The sequence below is a fragment of the Sprattus sprattus genome (genome assembly GCF_963457725.1).
Source record: "Sprattus sprattus genome assembly, chromosome: 1".
Classification (NCBI taxonomy): Eukaryota; Metazoa; Chordata; class Actinopteri; order Clupeiformes; family Clupeidae; genus Sprattus; species Sprattus sprattus.
Genome location: NC_137920.1, coordinates 41,273,777 through 41,286,967, shown reverse-complemented (window position 1 = coordinate 41,286,967; position 13,191 = coordinate 41,273,777). Strand labels below are relative to the sequence as shown.

Genomic DNA, 13,191 nt, shown 5'->3' with positions numbered 1-13,191 from the left:
CTGCACACACCTCTAATTATTTACCAAGCGCATTAGCCTCATTTGACAGAGCTAAAAAAAAAAAACAGGAAAACTGAGGGAGACCATTTTCTTTGACTTCCCATAACAATTGCACAGAACTTACCTTGTTTCCCTTCCTGTATATAGAGGACGAGAATAGCAGGTGTGTTTAGCCTTAGGGTGACATTTGGACCCAGGACTACTCAGGTCAATAACTAACAACAGAGGAAAAGGTGTTTTAGGTAAAACAATGCTTGTTTGAATTTAGAAAACTGTGATACTGAATGAATTTTATTTACAGTTCAAACACTTTTATTTTGTCTAGGAGGTCAGGAGTAATCAGAAGTGCCTTTGTAGTTAGACCAACCTTTATAACATTAGGTAAAGGCTGAAGTGTCCACAATGAAGGTTCAATCAATCAATATACATCTTTAATCAATCAATATACATCTTCAATCAATCAATATACATCTTTAATCAATATACATCTTTAATCAAAGTTCTCCTGGGCAATAACTGTTACTCTCTTTGTGTTCATGGCTGTTTCTATAATGCAACATACATTTAATTTGGCCTGGGATGGGTATTTATCAGAACTTCACCATATTTCATAATTTTTTTGTTTTGTTTCAATTGTATCTACCAGTTGTGTACATTTGACCAGTAATGTCTTGCTGCATTGATTTTGTACAACAATAAAAACAATTGATAGTCAATGTCATTCATACAGTTCACAGCTTACATATACAGGGTTTCCAGCTGGCACGAAGGCCGGACCTTGAGTGTCTGATTAATATTCAACAAGGAAAAGGGTACTTGACCCTGTTAATCAATGGTGCCACAGTCCTGAATACTAATAGTGTCAGCAAAACAAAATCCACTTTGCTGCATACAACAAATTGTGACACTTGATCTGAAAACCTGTCCCACACAAGATCACTATTGCAAGGGCTTCACATGACAATAGATGTAACAAACAACTCCTAGTCACCCACCACAGCTGGCTTCATATTAACAGTCCCATATATACCCACTCATAATGCTTTATGTGTGGTTGATTTTTTTTTTACATAAACATTATCTTGAATCAAAGTCAATGCCTGTGTATTCACTATGTGTGTGCTGGGAGGGCGTGTGTGTTGACATACATAGATTAATATGCCTTAGATGACATTCTGCAACACTAACACACTGCCACTTAACACCTTAATGTGTAGAGTAATACTACATGACGGACTTGTGCCTGCCAAGACTATGCCAAGGCTGGGGTTCCAATCTCCTGCAGGAAACATTTGACATTTTATGTTAAACTTTGAGGGATTAAATCAAACTGTTGATGTGAGTATTCCAAAGTTTCATCTTCACTGGCCAGCGGGAGCTGAGCTCTAAGGGGTCCCCATGTTCACCAGGGGTGGTTCATACTGAAGACTCCCGGGCGGTCTTGGAGCGGAGGGCCCTAGTGCGGCTCACGAAGGGGTACGTGGTGCAGAGGGACCCAGAGGCCACACTCAGACCCAGGCTGATCCAGGCGCAGAAGATGGACCAGCTGTAGCCATGGTCTACGTCGCCGGGGAGGCCGTAGATAAAAGGTGGGTTTCGAGAAAGTTCATAGGACACGCTTGCTGCGTAGGTGCATAGGGATACGGTGCAGAAAAATCCTGAAATGATACAGTGATAACATACTGTAAGGACCAATGCCTTAAATGCTCTTAGAAGGTCTGTACTGGATATCAACACATCCCAAGATAGAAGTAAGCGCTCTGAACACATTTAAAATAAGCTTGTCCACAGTGTACTACGAGATCTATAGATCTCTCCAGCCTCTTCAGTGTCCCTAAAGTAACACAGGGTGACCTCAGACCATGTCTCCACTCACCGTATGACGTCCTGTATCCCCTCACCACCCATATCATCAGCCACTCCCTGCAAATGTTTCAACAGCTCTTAAAACAGCTCTCATTTACATCACTTGAAGAAGCCATTTTTGGATCCAGACATCTCCAAATACAGGCCCTTCTCCAACCTCCCTTCTCTACCTAAAGGGCCAGAGTGAGTGGCTGCTGCTCAACTACAGGACCATGTACAGTGTCATGTGTGTACAGTGTTCAACACAGCTGATCAGTGGAGCAGACTTTGGATTGGTTTCAGTCCAATTTAACAACGAGAACTGAATATGTCTCCAGAAGGCATTGTAAGAATAGATAACACCCAGTTAGTGATGCAACCAGAAACAAAGAAATTACATTTCACTGCTATGTGGATGAAAACTGGACTCCAACATTATCTAACATTAACCCTGTTACATCACCATACCTCACAATTATGAGAAAACTGACATCATTATGAGATCCTGGTCTCATAATAATGAGATACAAAGTCATTGTTAAGAGATCTCATGGAAGAGCATTGCAGTCACAGAAATAAAAATGGGAGACCTTATCTTGTAATGATGATTTCCTCATCATTACAAGATAAGGTCTCCCATTTTTATTTCTGTGACTGCAATGCACTTCCATGAGAGCGCATCACTTCAGTTCTACAATCACGTGAATGGTTGTCTGGGTCCTTCATGGTAACATACAACAAGTAAAGTAAATATTGCTAATACTGTTATTGGTCCCTCAGACATTCAGTCCCCATTTCAACATGGTTGACTTCTCACTACATGAGACTACTCATGCCCCCATCCACCTTCTGTAACCTAACTTCAAATAACATCCTCCTTCGACGGGTTCCCAGTACTAAATTAAAGACAAGTGGGTGGAGTGTGGAATGTCTTTCCAATGTCCTTAGAGAACCACATGCTAGAGATATCTTAAGAAACATCTCAAAACTGTTCTTTTAACTATGGTTTTTGCATACTTTTTTTCTGTGCATCACTTTGAGATTTTTTAATGGATTTATAAATTAAAAGTACTCTCAGTCTTATTATTATTAATAACTACAATAACGTATTATTATTATTATTATTATTATATAAAGATATGAGAAAGTGGTTGACTGCAAAAGACAGCTTTTGAGATCCATAAATACAAAGAACTGAAAAAAAGACTAGTGGTGAGCTGAATCTGATGTGCAGTAAAGTATACCCATAGGAAACCAGTGGAGTGCATCTAGATAGGCTGTTGGCTAGTGGAGGACATCTGTGTAGCTTACCTGCCATGAGGAAGAGGAGGCCAGAGACATGCTGGGTTAGGCTCTCCTCCCAGAAGAAGCCCACAGTCGCCACGATGCTCCCGCACAGCAGCACGGCAGCTGCCATCCCCAGGAACCCTGCTGTGATTCGCCGGAGATCTGCCCATGAAACACACACACATACACTGTTTCCATGACAACCACCCACACAGTGACTAGGCAACAGGCCTTGAATAAAGATGTGTAGCACTTTTATTCTAGGCAACTCAATATGCTTTTGGCCCAGAGCTGCGTATGTTTAGACAGGTAGTGAAAAGTGACACTTGTATGATTTTAAATATGATACTATTATGGCTAAGGCTGAATCTCCAGATTCCAAGGTTGAAAACAACAGTGTTTACACTTTTACATAGGAAGTTATTGCAGAGATACATTATTCTTGATTCTATTGTTCACATAATAATAACACAGTACAATATCATGACAAAATAAATGTAAATGCAGCAATTACTTTTAAATAAATGTATCATGAAAAAAAGGACAGTGAAGAGTTTTGTCGCTGCAACAAACACATTGAAGCAACACTATTGCTGTGTAGCCTCCCGAACATTAGCTAACAGACACTGAGTAGGAGTGATATCCATAGTGGAAACGCTCGCAGGAAACACAAGGTCTTACGCAGGAGGTGCCACTCGTCCTGTTGGATGGTTCTGGTGAGGTTCAGGGGGATGTTCCTGAGCCGGATGGGCTGAGAGAAGTGATACTTTACAGTAGTGCACTGATCTGCAATACCTGTGGAGACAGAACACAGCATCTTTACATCACATAATACCTGTGGAGAGAGAATGCATCCTCTGTAAAACACACAAAACCTGTGTAGAGAGAACGCAGCCTCTTTAAATCACATATCACCTGTGTAGACAGAATGCAGCCTCTTTAAATCACATGATTCCTGTGCAGACAGAATGCATCCTCTTTATATCATATCACCTGTGTAGAGAGAATGTATCCTCTTTATATCATATAATACTTGTGTAGAGAGAATGTATCCTCTTTAAATCACATGATACCTGTGTAGAGAGAATGCATCCTCTTTACTTCATATAATAACCCTCACACTCAGCTATCGTGAAGAGCCTCATAAGACTACCTTAACAGAGAGTATTTAACAGTAAGTGAAGACAAGAGGGAAGCATGATTTCAGAATTACGATAATACATACCAATTTTGAATCAGTAAAGTGGCAGGAATAAATTACATAAATTATCTGCTGTTTTATTCTTCATCCTCCAAAGCCATCTATCAATAAGTAATGCTAGAATGTGTGCATGCTATCACTCTCCCTAAGTTTGAAAGGGCTCTGCTCATCACATTGCCTGAATGCTTACGAAACTTTCAGAACTGCAGCCTCACTCCTCCCAACCCCCCTGCGTGACCTTCTGTCACTACCTGCCTGAATTCAAACATTTGGCTTCAGTGCTGGACCAGTTCTATGCAGTGAGCCAGAACTACACAGGGGACTGCAGCAATCAGGCCAAGTGAATGCAGTCTTTGAGTTCTCTCCTCATGAAAACAAACTCACACAGCTTGTGTGTGTAATCCTTCAGCTTCTTGTTGTTGCTTTAGACTTCTACATTGACAGATGTGACATATTTACAATGAAACACAATTTGCACCTATGCTAGCCTGATAATGGTGACAAACCACTTTCAATTAGTACATGTCCAGTAGCATTAGCAATATATTAAACCTAAAACAAATCAGTTGATACTTCTATTGACCAGCCTACACAGAGGCCATATTTACCACTAATGCATTTCCATCTCATTTCAACGGGGACACATATACAGTAAGCTATAGTGTCAAATATTACATCTAATCGCCTATACCAGAAATCAAAGATACTCCTGGATGAAGGTCAAGTGCTTCCTGTGACATCTCTCCTGCCTGGAAAACAAGTTAGAAACTGTCTTGGCTTGGTAAAGCCTAGCATTATAAGATATCTGTTAGAAACTGTCTCGGCTCGGTAAAGCCTAATAAGATATCTGTTAGAAACTGTCTTGGCTTGGTAAAGCCTAGCATTATAAGAAATATGTTAGAAACTGTCTTGCCTTTCTAAAGCCTAGCATTTTAAGATATCTACCTGCCCCATTTCCCTAGTTGACTTATTCCATTTTTGTCCAAGCTATGGCACTTTAGGCCATTAGCAATGTTAAATAAAACATTTAATTGGCCTTTAAAACATGACCATAGGCCATTGTCAGCCTTTTGCCAATGCAGGCATGCTATAACTTAAAAATAGACTTTAACTATGGAGATATGAATTTTGAAGTCTCTACTACGAGTTTAAAAAGCAAAAACTAGGCCGACACTGATTATTGTACCAAACAGCCTGTCCGATTGTATTGATATCGACAAGGATAGAAACGTGATGAATCAGCCGATCTATAATAGGCCTATGAAGATGCGCTTTCATCGATTAGCTCAGGAAACGATTCGGCATAAGCTGGCGAATTAAAAGCCCTCTGTTTTGACGCAACGCACAATTTAGCCTTGAGTTGAACGCAACACTATGTTACAAATCAAACAACAACAAACAAGAACAAGACCACAGTCAAAAAAACACTGCACTGACTAGTTCTTGTTAGGTGGCAGGTGTACTTTTTTCTTATCTTACCTTTTGATATGAGTTTGTCAATATCCCGGTCAATACCCTGAAAGTAGCATTTTCGCCACAGACCAGAATAGGTGGAGAACAGCGGTCTCCCACACTCTGTCTCCAAAATCCCCATTCCCAAAATCGCCCTCCAATTTTCGAGCAATTCCTCTTCTCTGCTTCCGACGTGGATAGGTTTCATCAGAGCAAGGTTGCGCCTGGGGTTGCCGCTGTCAACTAGCGGCAGGTGGTAAATGGGCATCTCCCTGTTTTTCTGATCGTTGGAGTCAGTCCCATACTGATCGCAGTTTTCTTTGTGTCGCCTGGTGTCCGTTTCATACCAGTGGTCCGTGAAAATAGCGGTAACCAGTAGAATAAGAGACAGAAGGCTCATGGACAAGCTGAGCGTCGTTACAAGCGGTTGTTTCTCCATGTCTCAACCATCAGACCAGAGTTCTGCACGGTCTTCTTATCCACGGGATGACCTTAGAACATCAATTATCCTTGTTTAGGCATTATTTATCAACAACTCTCTCTGCAAACGACTCCTAATACATGTCACTTATTCACGCCTATAATCTCCCTGGTGCTAAATACAGTAGCATAGGCAGTAGCCGCACAGGTGGGGTGTATTAAGCAAAATCAGTAGTCTAATAGCGGGTTATAGGTATGCGGGCAGCGCCGAACGTGCCTGCGATAGTAGCCTACCGTCTGTTTACCTGCGCGCTCCTTGTCAGTAATCGTCTTCAAAGGGGAAAAGTTGTATAGTCGATCCAAATCATTCGTTATGGGACTCATTCCCTTGCCGACAGAAGTGTGAGGGAATGTCAAGGTTGTCGCGCCTCTGCCAACCTTAGCGAAGGGTGTGTCCGTTAGACTTCCATCGCGAGCGTTGTGTCATATAGTGCATGAGCCAGAAGGAGTCACCGCTACCACTTGGGGGGGCAAATTCTCCCTATATTTTACTTGGAGATATATCTCTGGAGTATATTACTGAAAGCTATGGAGTATCTTTGGAGTATATTCCTGAAAGCTATGTATCTATGGAGTATATTTCTGAAAGCTATGTATCTCTGAAGTATATTAATGAAAGCTATATGGATCTCTGGAGTATATTAATGAAAGCTATGTATCTCTGGAGTATGTTTCCGCATGAAAGCAACCTAGATCTGACAGCTTTGTCATTTTACAGTCTCATAAGTAGACCTCCTTTTGGGGCATTCCATGTATGGTAATGATATGTATGATATGTACTTGGTCTACAAGGTTCAGGTCAGTTTGGCACATTTCATAGGCTTAACTATGTATATGTAGCCTACTGTATATGTCCTGAAGGAAACACAAGCACTTACAACTCAGTTATAATATAGTTTTAAATCCAAAGATCAAAACCTCCAAAGTACTGCTTTCCTTTTCACAGGCTGTAGAGCTATTAGACAAAAAAAAACTCAAATAGGTTAGCCTACTGATAACTTTGATATCCCCTTTATATAGGCAACCATAAAAGAAAACCACCATTTCAAATCTTAGGCTAAAAAGTAAACCACATCTCTATATGTTAACAGGTAAAACAATTAAAACACATTTATAAGTTAACAATCAAGAAAACAAAACCTGACGAATAAATCCCACCGAATATCTCTTTAAAGAATGTCTTATTTGTGCATAATAAATATTTATCTGAGTGACATGAGGAATGTCTGAATGGTGTAGAGTAGACAATAGGGAGAGAGTCACTTTCTGTGAACTGGAGAACTCAGTGGTGCTGAGTTAATGTGAGAAAAGCCACAATTCATTTCTATTTTTTTTAAATCATTTTAAAAGCAGTCTGTGCTGCTTGTATACTCCAAATGTAAAAAAATCCCTGCCTTACACTGAAATGACATACCAAATGAAGTTTCAATAAAGTCTTCCTTGTGGGAGCTCTGCTGTGTAGCTCGTCCAAGGCTATGGACGGGTTTGTGTAGACAGCAATGGGATCTCCTCTCCACCTGCAACAATTCGAATCAGAATCAGAAAGAGAGTGTGGTCGCTTCTGATCCCTTTCTGAGGAGACAGACATTACAACTTTGAGGGCTTCATCTTCATCCTTGCCCATGCCACAAGCTTGTTAAATCCTTTCAGCAGTCTTGTGAGTATGCTGCTGTCTAGAGTATGACGGTGATGTTGTGTAACTTATCAGCTGTGGTGGAAGCCTTTGTCCTGATTTGCAGTTTTACCCCTCCGACTATCGGCCGTGCCCCAGGATGATCTCAAAAGCTGCAATGAACATGGGGGACATAGAGCATCCCATGGCAATGCCTACTTCCAGCTGTTGCCAACCTGTGGTGAAGAACTGATGGGCATAGGATATTCTGCGGTCCCAGAAGTGTCTGGCAACCAGCTTTCTGATTCAGTCAGGGATGCAAAAACAATCTAGGGGCGAAGTGGACGAGTTGGTGAGAGGCAGACCCTTGACATGCAGGTCACCTCTCTCTCTGTTTTAGCTCTCTGGATCGGTTCCCAGATTATTGCTGAGTGTTCTTCACACCCTGACACACATGCCTATGGCAGCCAGTGTTGATGAACCCATTGCTCTTGAGAAAGCTGGTCATCCTCCTAGCCATAATGGAGAAGATGATTTCCCTCAACATTAAGCGGATCAATGCTCCTGAACTGACTGATGCTGCAGGGGTTTTGCTCCTACGGGATGGAAACTGTAACAGCTCTCTGCCACTAAGAAGGGATGAGTTGTTTCTTCCATGCAGCTCTCCTGAGGCTCCACAGGAGTTTCAGGACACAGGGGCAGTTGTACCGCATGTATGGTATCCCATTGGGGCCTGGGGCTTATAGCATTCTTGCCTTTCTGACAACATCTACTGAGCATGGGGAGAGCAGAGTTGAATAGGAAGGCTAGAGGGGCTAGCTGAGGAACGTAACCTGAAGATCTTAAGAGAACAGTGTTGAACAGGGAGGCTAAAGGGGTTTGCTGACGAAAGTAACCTGGAGATCCTAAGAGGGTTGATATTGCTGGATCACAGTTCTGCTCTCTGATGTGTTGTTCAAGCTCAGAATTAATAGAATCCAGTTTCCAACTCCTCTTGTCCTCAACCAGTTGCCTTTTTCTGGAATGCACCTTACATTCTGAACATCCAGAACATTCTGAACATACATTGACAGTGATACCCTCAAAATGGTGAAAACATATTCATAAAAAAGAATTTGGCCCCTGGCGGAAATGGCTGGCGGAAACTAAAGATGCATGCGCACTGTTGCTCAAAAAAGATGCTTCAGAGACAGAGGTAAAGATGTAAAGACACTTGAGAGACATAGGTAAAGATGTAAAGACGCTTGAGAGACATAGGTAAAGATGTGGTCACGGGCACCAATGGGCTGAGCCAGGCCAAAGTTATTTAGCGAAAGGTTTGGGTGAGACAGGTCAGTGATAGCCTGTGGCAGCTAGAACCCTAGCAGAACTGAACAGGTGAGTGAAGGCCTCTAGAAGCCTGTTTAGCTGAGCACTGGGTCATTGGCAGAGAGTGGACATCTAAATGTATAAATGTCTTACAGTATGTATACTGGCACCTCCCCAGGATATCTAGAGTTGCTGAGAACCCATACAATGCAAGAGCAGCAGTGTGTGACCATTCTCCTACGTGAATGGAGGAGTGCATAAGATATGGGTGATTGTGAGCTATATTTATGTTGATGGATCTGAACACCTGGACCTGCAAATCTCTGTCTGCATTCCGCTACAGCCATGCCAAGGATATGAAATAAGGAAAGTCATCATTGTGTGTTTACATCATGGATGCGTTCCTGCTGACTGAGTGTAGCAGGGTTAAATGAGGTTTCTGTGTGTGTTTGTGTTTTCCCTACACCTTAGTGTATCTGGGGTTTGGCATGGGTGTGGCTATGGGAGGTTCCCACAGTAAGGAAAGAAAGTTTTTTCAATGGTATTGATAACCTTAACAATAGATTGCTTTTCAACCTGTCACTCAACATGGAATTGTACAACCTGCCTTAATTCTTCACTGGTTTCTCTACAATAGAAGCACTCACCTCACCGTCAGTATAAAACCTCAAAGACACCAAAATCATTGCTTCTTCAGCTGCCTCCTCCTCATGACCCTGCGTTTCTGTCCTAGCTCTATGACAAACTCCATTTCTTTCCATTCCTTTATTAAAGATGACCTCATCCATGCAATTCAGGTCACTCTCCCTTCAATTTTTCCCAAATTCCTTTCAAATCATCATTGATGCAACCCCATTCCTTGACTTCAGAAGCTCTTTGCCTTCTAACCTTTGGTTTCTGTCCACCACACGTTTCCTTCCTAGTCTGCTTGATTCGTCCCTGCTAAACGCCAGCTGCATGATGTCGACCATCCCCTGTGAATGTGCCACGTCTTCCTTCAGCGGTTCAGGCTTCTATGGTGCTTAACCCACTGCTGGATTTCAACCCTTGAGCTGTTTATTAACACGTAGTGGTCAATGTGGGGCCCCTATACTCTGTTTATTAACACGTAGTGGTCAATGTGGGGCCCCTGTACTCTGTTTATTTACACGTAGTGGTCAATGTGGGGCCCCTGTACTCTGTTTATTAACACGTAGTGGTCAATGTGGGGCCCCTATACTCTGTTTATTAACACGTAGTGGTCAATGTGGGGCCCCTGTACTCTGTTTATTAACACATAGTGCTCAATGCGGGGCCCCAGGACTCCTTCATCCAGGCATTTTTTTCTCTTCACTGATCCTTAAGCCTTTTAGTGAAGTTTACTTCCTCCATCAGTCGGAGCAACTCTTTTTTTACGGGTTAAAAATGTATTCGTAGTGTGCTGGTCTATGCTTCCCACATTGAAAGTAATGATTATCTGTTGATCTTTTATGAGTGTATGTGGCAGTGTTGTGCTTATGTTGTACATCGGTGATGTGAATAAATATATGTTACAGGGGACACACTTAAGCACGTAAGGGGGGTTATGTAACTGCGCAAGGGGCTCTTGGCCTGTCCAGTGGTGCTGTAGTGAACTAACCTGAGGCCCAAGGGCCCCTATCCAGTGGTGCTGCAGCCCAAGGGCCCCAGTCCAGTGGTGCTGTGGTGAACTAACCTGAGGCCCAAGGGCCCCTCTCCAGTGGTGCTGCAGCCCAAGGGCCCCAGTCCAGTGGTGCTGTGGTTGGAAGCCAGGAGGAGGAGGACGGTTCTGATAGAGATGTGCCACAGAGGTCTCTACAAGCTGCTGAAAGGAGGAGAGACATAGAGAGGAGAAGAGAGATGAAGAATGGAGAAGAAAAGAGAAGAGATTAATGGAGAGCAGAGAGGAGAGGAGAGAGGAGAGCTGAGGAAAGGAGCAGACAGGTGAGGAGAAGATAGGATGAGAGGTGAAAATGAGAGGAGAGAAGAGAGGAGAGCTGAGAAAAAGAGCAGACAGCAGAGGAGAAGATAGGATGAGAGGTGAAAATTAGAGGAGAGCAGAGCAAACACCCCTGCTGCCCACACAGGTTTACTTGTTGTAAGTAAATCACAATTGGCTAAGCATTGGCCACTATATGTGGATTTGTCTTCATATAATAATGCATAGTTTATTTGATTATGGTTGTACTTTTATTAATCCCTAATCTCTCCCATTACATACAATGAAACGAGGAAAAGTAAAGAAAGCAAAAGAAAAAAAAGAGCAAAGTTATAAAATCCAGGGAGGGGGAGGTGTTCCCTCCCATGTCGACTCCATGGCTTGTTGTTGGCGCGGCTGCAGCTGCCCAAGGGTAACCTGCTGTGAAAGGCCCTGGGACGGTGGCAGGGGGCCAGGAGGGAGAAGCTGCCAGCACTTTGGGTCATACTCAAGCCTAACTGTTTGCTTCCCAGCTTTAGAACGTAAAGTTTGAATCATTAAGTTGTGCAAAAGGTGAATAAAAAAATGAGTGTGGTAAAAAAAAAATCTAGTTAAAATCTATCTGATGTCAGACTTATGTGATGTGCTATGAGTCCAGGGGTAGAAGTAGGCCCTGTGTAGTTGTATGTTTATCTTGAAACTTCATGACGAAAGAAAATTGTGTGTCCCAAAGCCACTACTTGAGAAGCAGTGAGCTAGAGGACCGGGAGTTGCAATTCACTGAATTTGACAAAAAGTGTATTAGGATCGCAGATTCCGTCTTCAACCATGTCACTATTTCTCATTCCAAGCATTCCCCTTCTAGAAGTGGCGATCAGTCTGCGCATGCGTATGGTTCAGGGAAGCCATGTTTGGTGTTTGTCAGATGTTTTTTAAAGACGTTTTGCTCTATTCGTGATATTTATTAGTGAGGGGTCCAGGTTAATATACGTCTTTGATTTAGATATCGGACGTCTTAATGAATTCCAGTTCCGACATTTCGCGGCGCAATCCCCAGGAGGATTTCGAGATAATTCAGCGTATAGGAAGCGGTACCTACGGTGATGTCTACAAGGTAAGCAGTGTTTTGTTTATGGTCCACTCTTTTTCACTACGAAAATACAGTAGTTACTGCAAAGGATAACGTTGAAGGAACTGGCGCTTTATCAGTTTGATCTGTCTGCCTCAGTCCTCGACAACCTTATAATGCACACAAGTTATAGCTACAGACAGACATCAGGTTATTTTGACTTCTATTTGAGTAAATCTAGCCTACAACATCCAGTAGCTTGCCTGATGCAGCTACAGCCAAGCTAGTTGCTTATTTTGGATGGATGTCACTTTAACAAGCTATCAGCTATTTAAATGAGCTTTTGCTAGTTTTGATACAAAGTAGGCCTATAGCTTTGTTTACACCCATCTCACCAATTTAAATTATAGATCCCTCGCGGAAAATATGATCATTTCCCTCCCCTTCATGATAAATATCATCTTGTTTTTGAGTTTCATAATTTAGGCTTAGAAAAGAAGAAGTCAGTTATCAGTCCCCGCTTCTTCATTTCATTGACAAATGTACGTCAGCAGTTTGTCATACATGGATGGATTAGGCCTACTAAAATTAAATTCTACAGTAGCAAAGTGTGGCCAATGCCTCAGAGCAAAACATTTATCCAGAGGATATTATACAGTAGCACACACGAGTCTGCAATAGGTAGGAAGTAATAGTTAGCTATTTCGCTCATGCATATCGACTGTTGTGGCCATGTTTATCTAATGATAAAGGCTATATTGCAATCGTATTTATTCAACAACCTCATAGGCTAAATCGCAGGTCACGTGAGTACAATTTAAGAAAGCTGTAGGTCACTTATTATAGACTTAGTAAACAGTCAATTTTGAAACGGTTAACAATTAACTTGAGCATATTGTATTGGTTTTACATAGTTAAAATTAACAATTATTCACTCCTTATCCATATTGCACTTAGAAATCTGGTCTGGCTCATAAGACTGCAAGTTGTGTTTAAAAACAATAACCCTTTGGAAATGTTTT

At 42.0% G+C, this 13,191-nt stretch overlaps 2 protein-coding genes across 2 annotated transcripts in view; one reads left to right on the top strand and one right to left on the bottom strand.

Annotated features, from left to right (window-relative positions):
* Positions 1-1,416: 1,416 nt before the first annotated feature.
* Positions 1,417-6,224, bottom strand: tmem178a (transmembrane protein 178a; the record flags this gene model as incomplete). The annotated part of the gene is made up of 4 exons (XM_080852228.1): positions 1,417-1,658; positions 3,157-3,294; positions 3,814-3,927; positions 5,813-6,224. 4 exons carry the CDS (start codon positions 6,222-6,224, stop codon positions 1,417-1,419), a joined length of 906 nt encoding a protein of 301 aa, XP_080708354.1.
* Positions 6,225-12,079: 5,855 nt separating this feature from the next.
* map4k3a (mitogen-activated protein kinase kinase kinase kinase 3a) overlaps positions 12,080-13,191 on the top strand; it is a 44,363-nt gene continuing 43,251 nt past the window's right edge. The window contains exon 1 of the mRNA XM_080834511.1: positions 12,080-12,214. Within this exon, the coding sequence (XP_080690637.1) occupies positions 12,119-12,214 (96 nt within the window). The 5' untranslated portion in view covers positions 12,080-12,118. The remainder of the gene's footprint in view (positions 12,215-13,191) is intronic.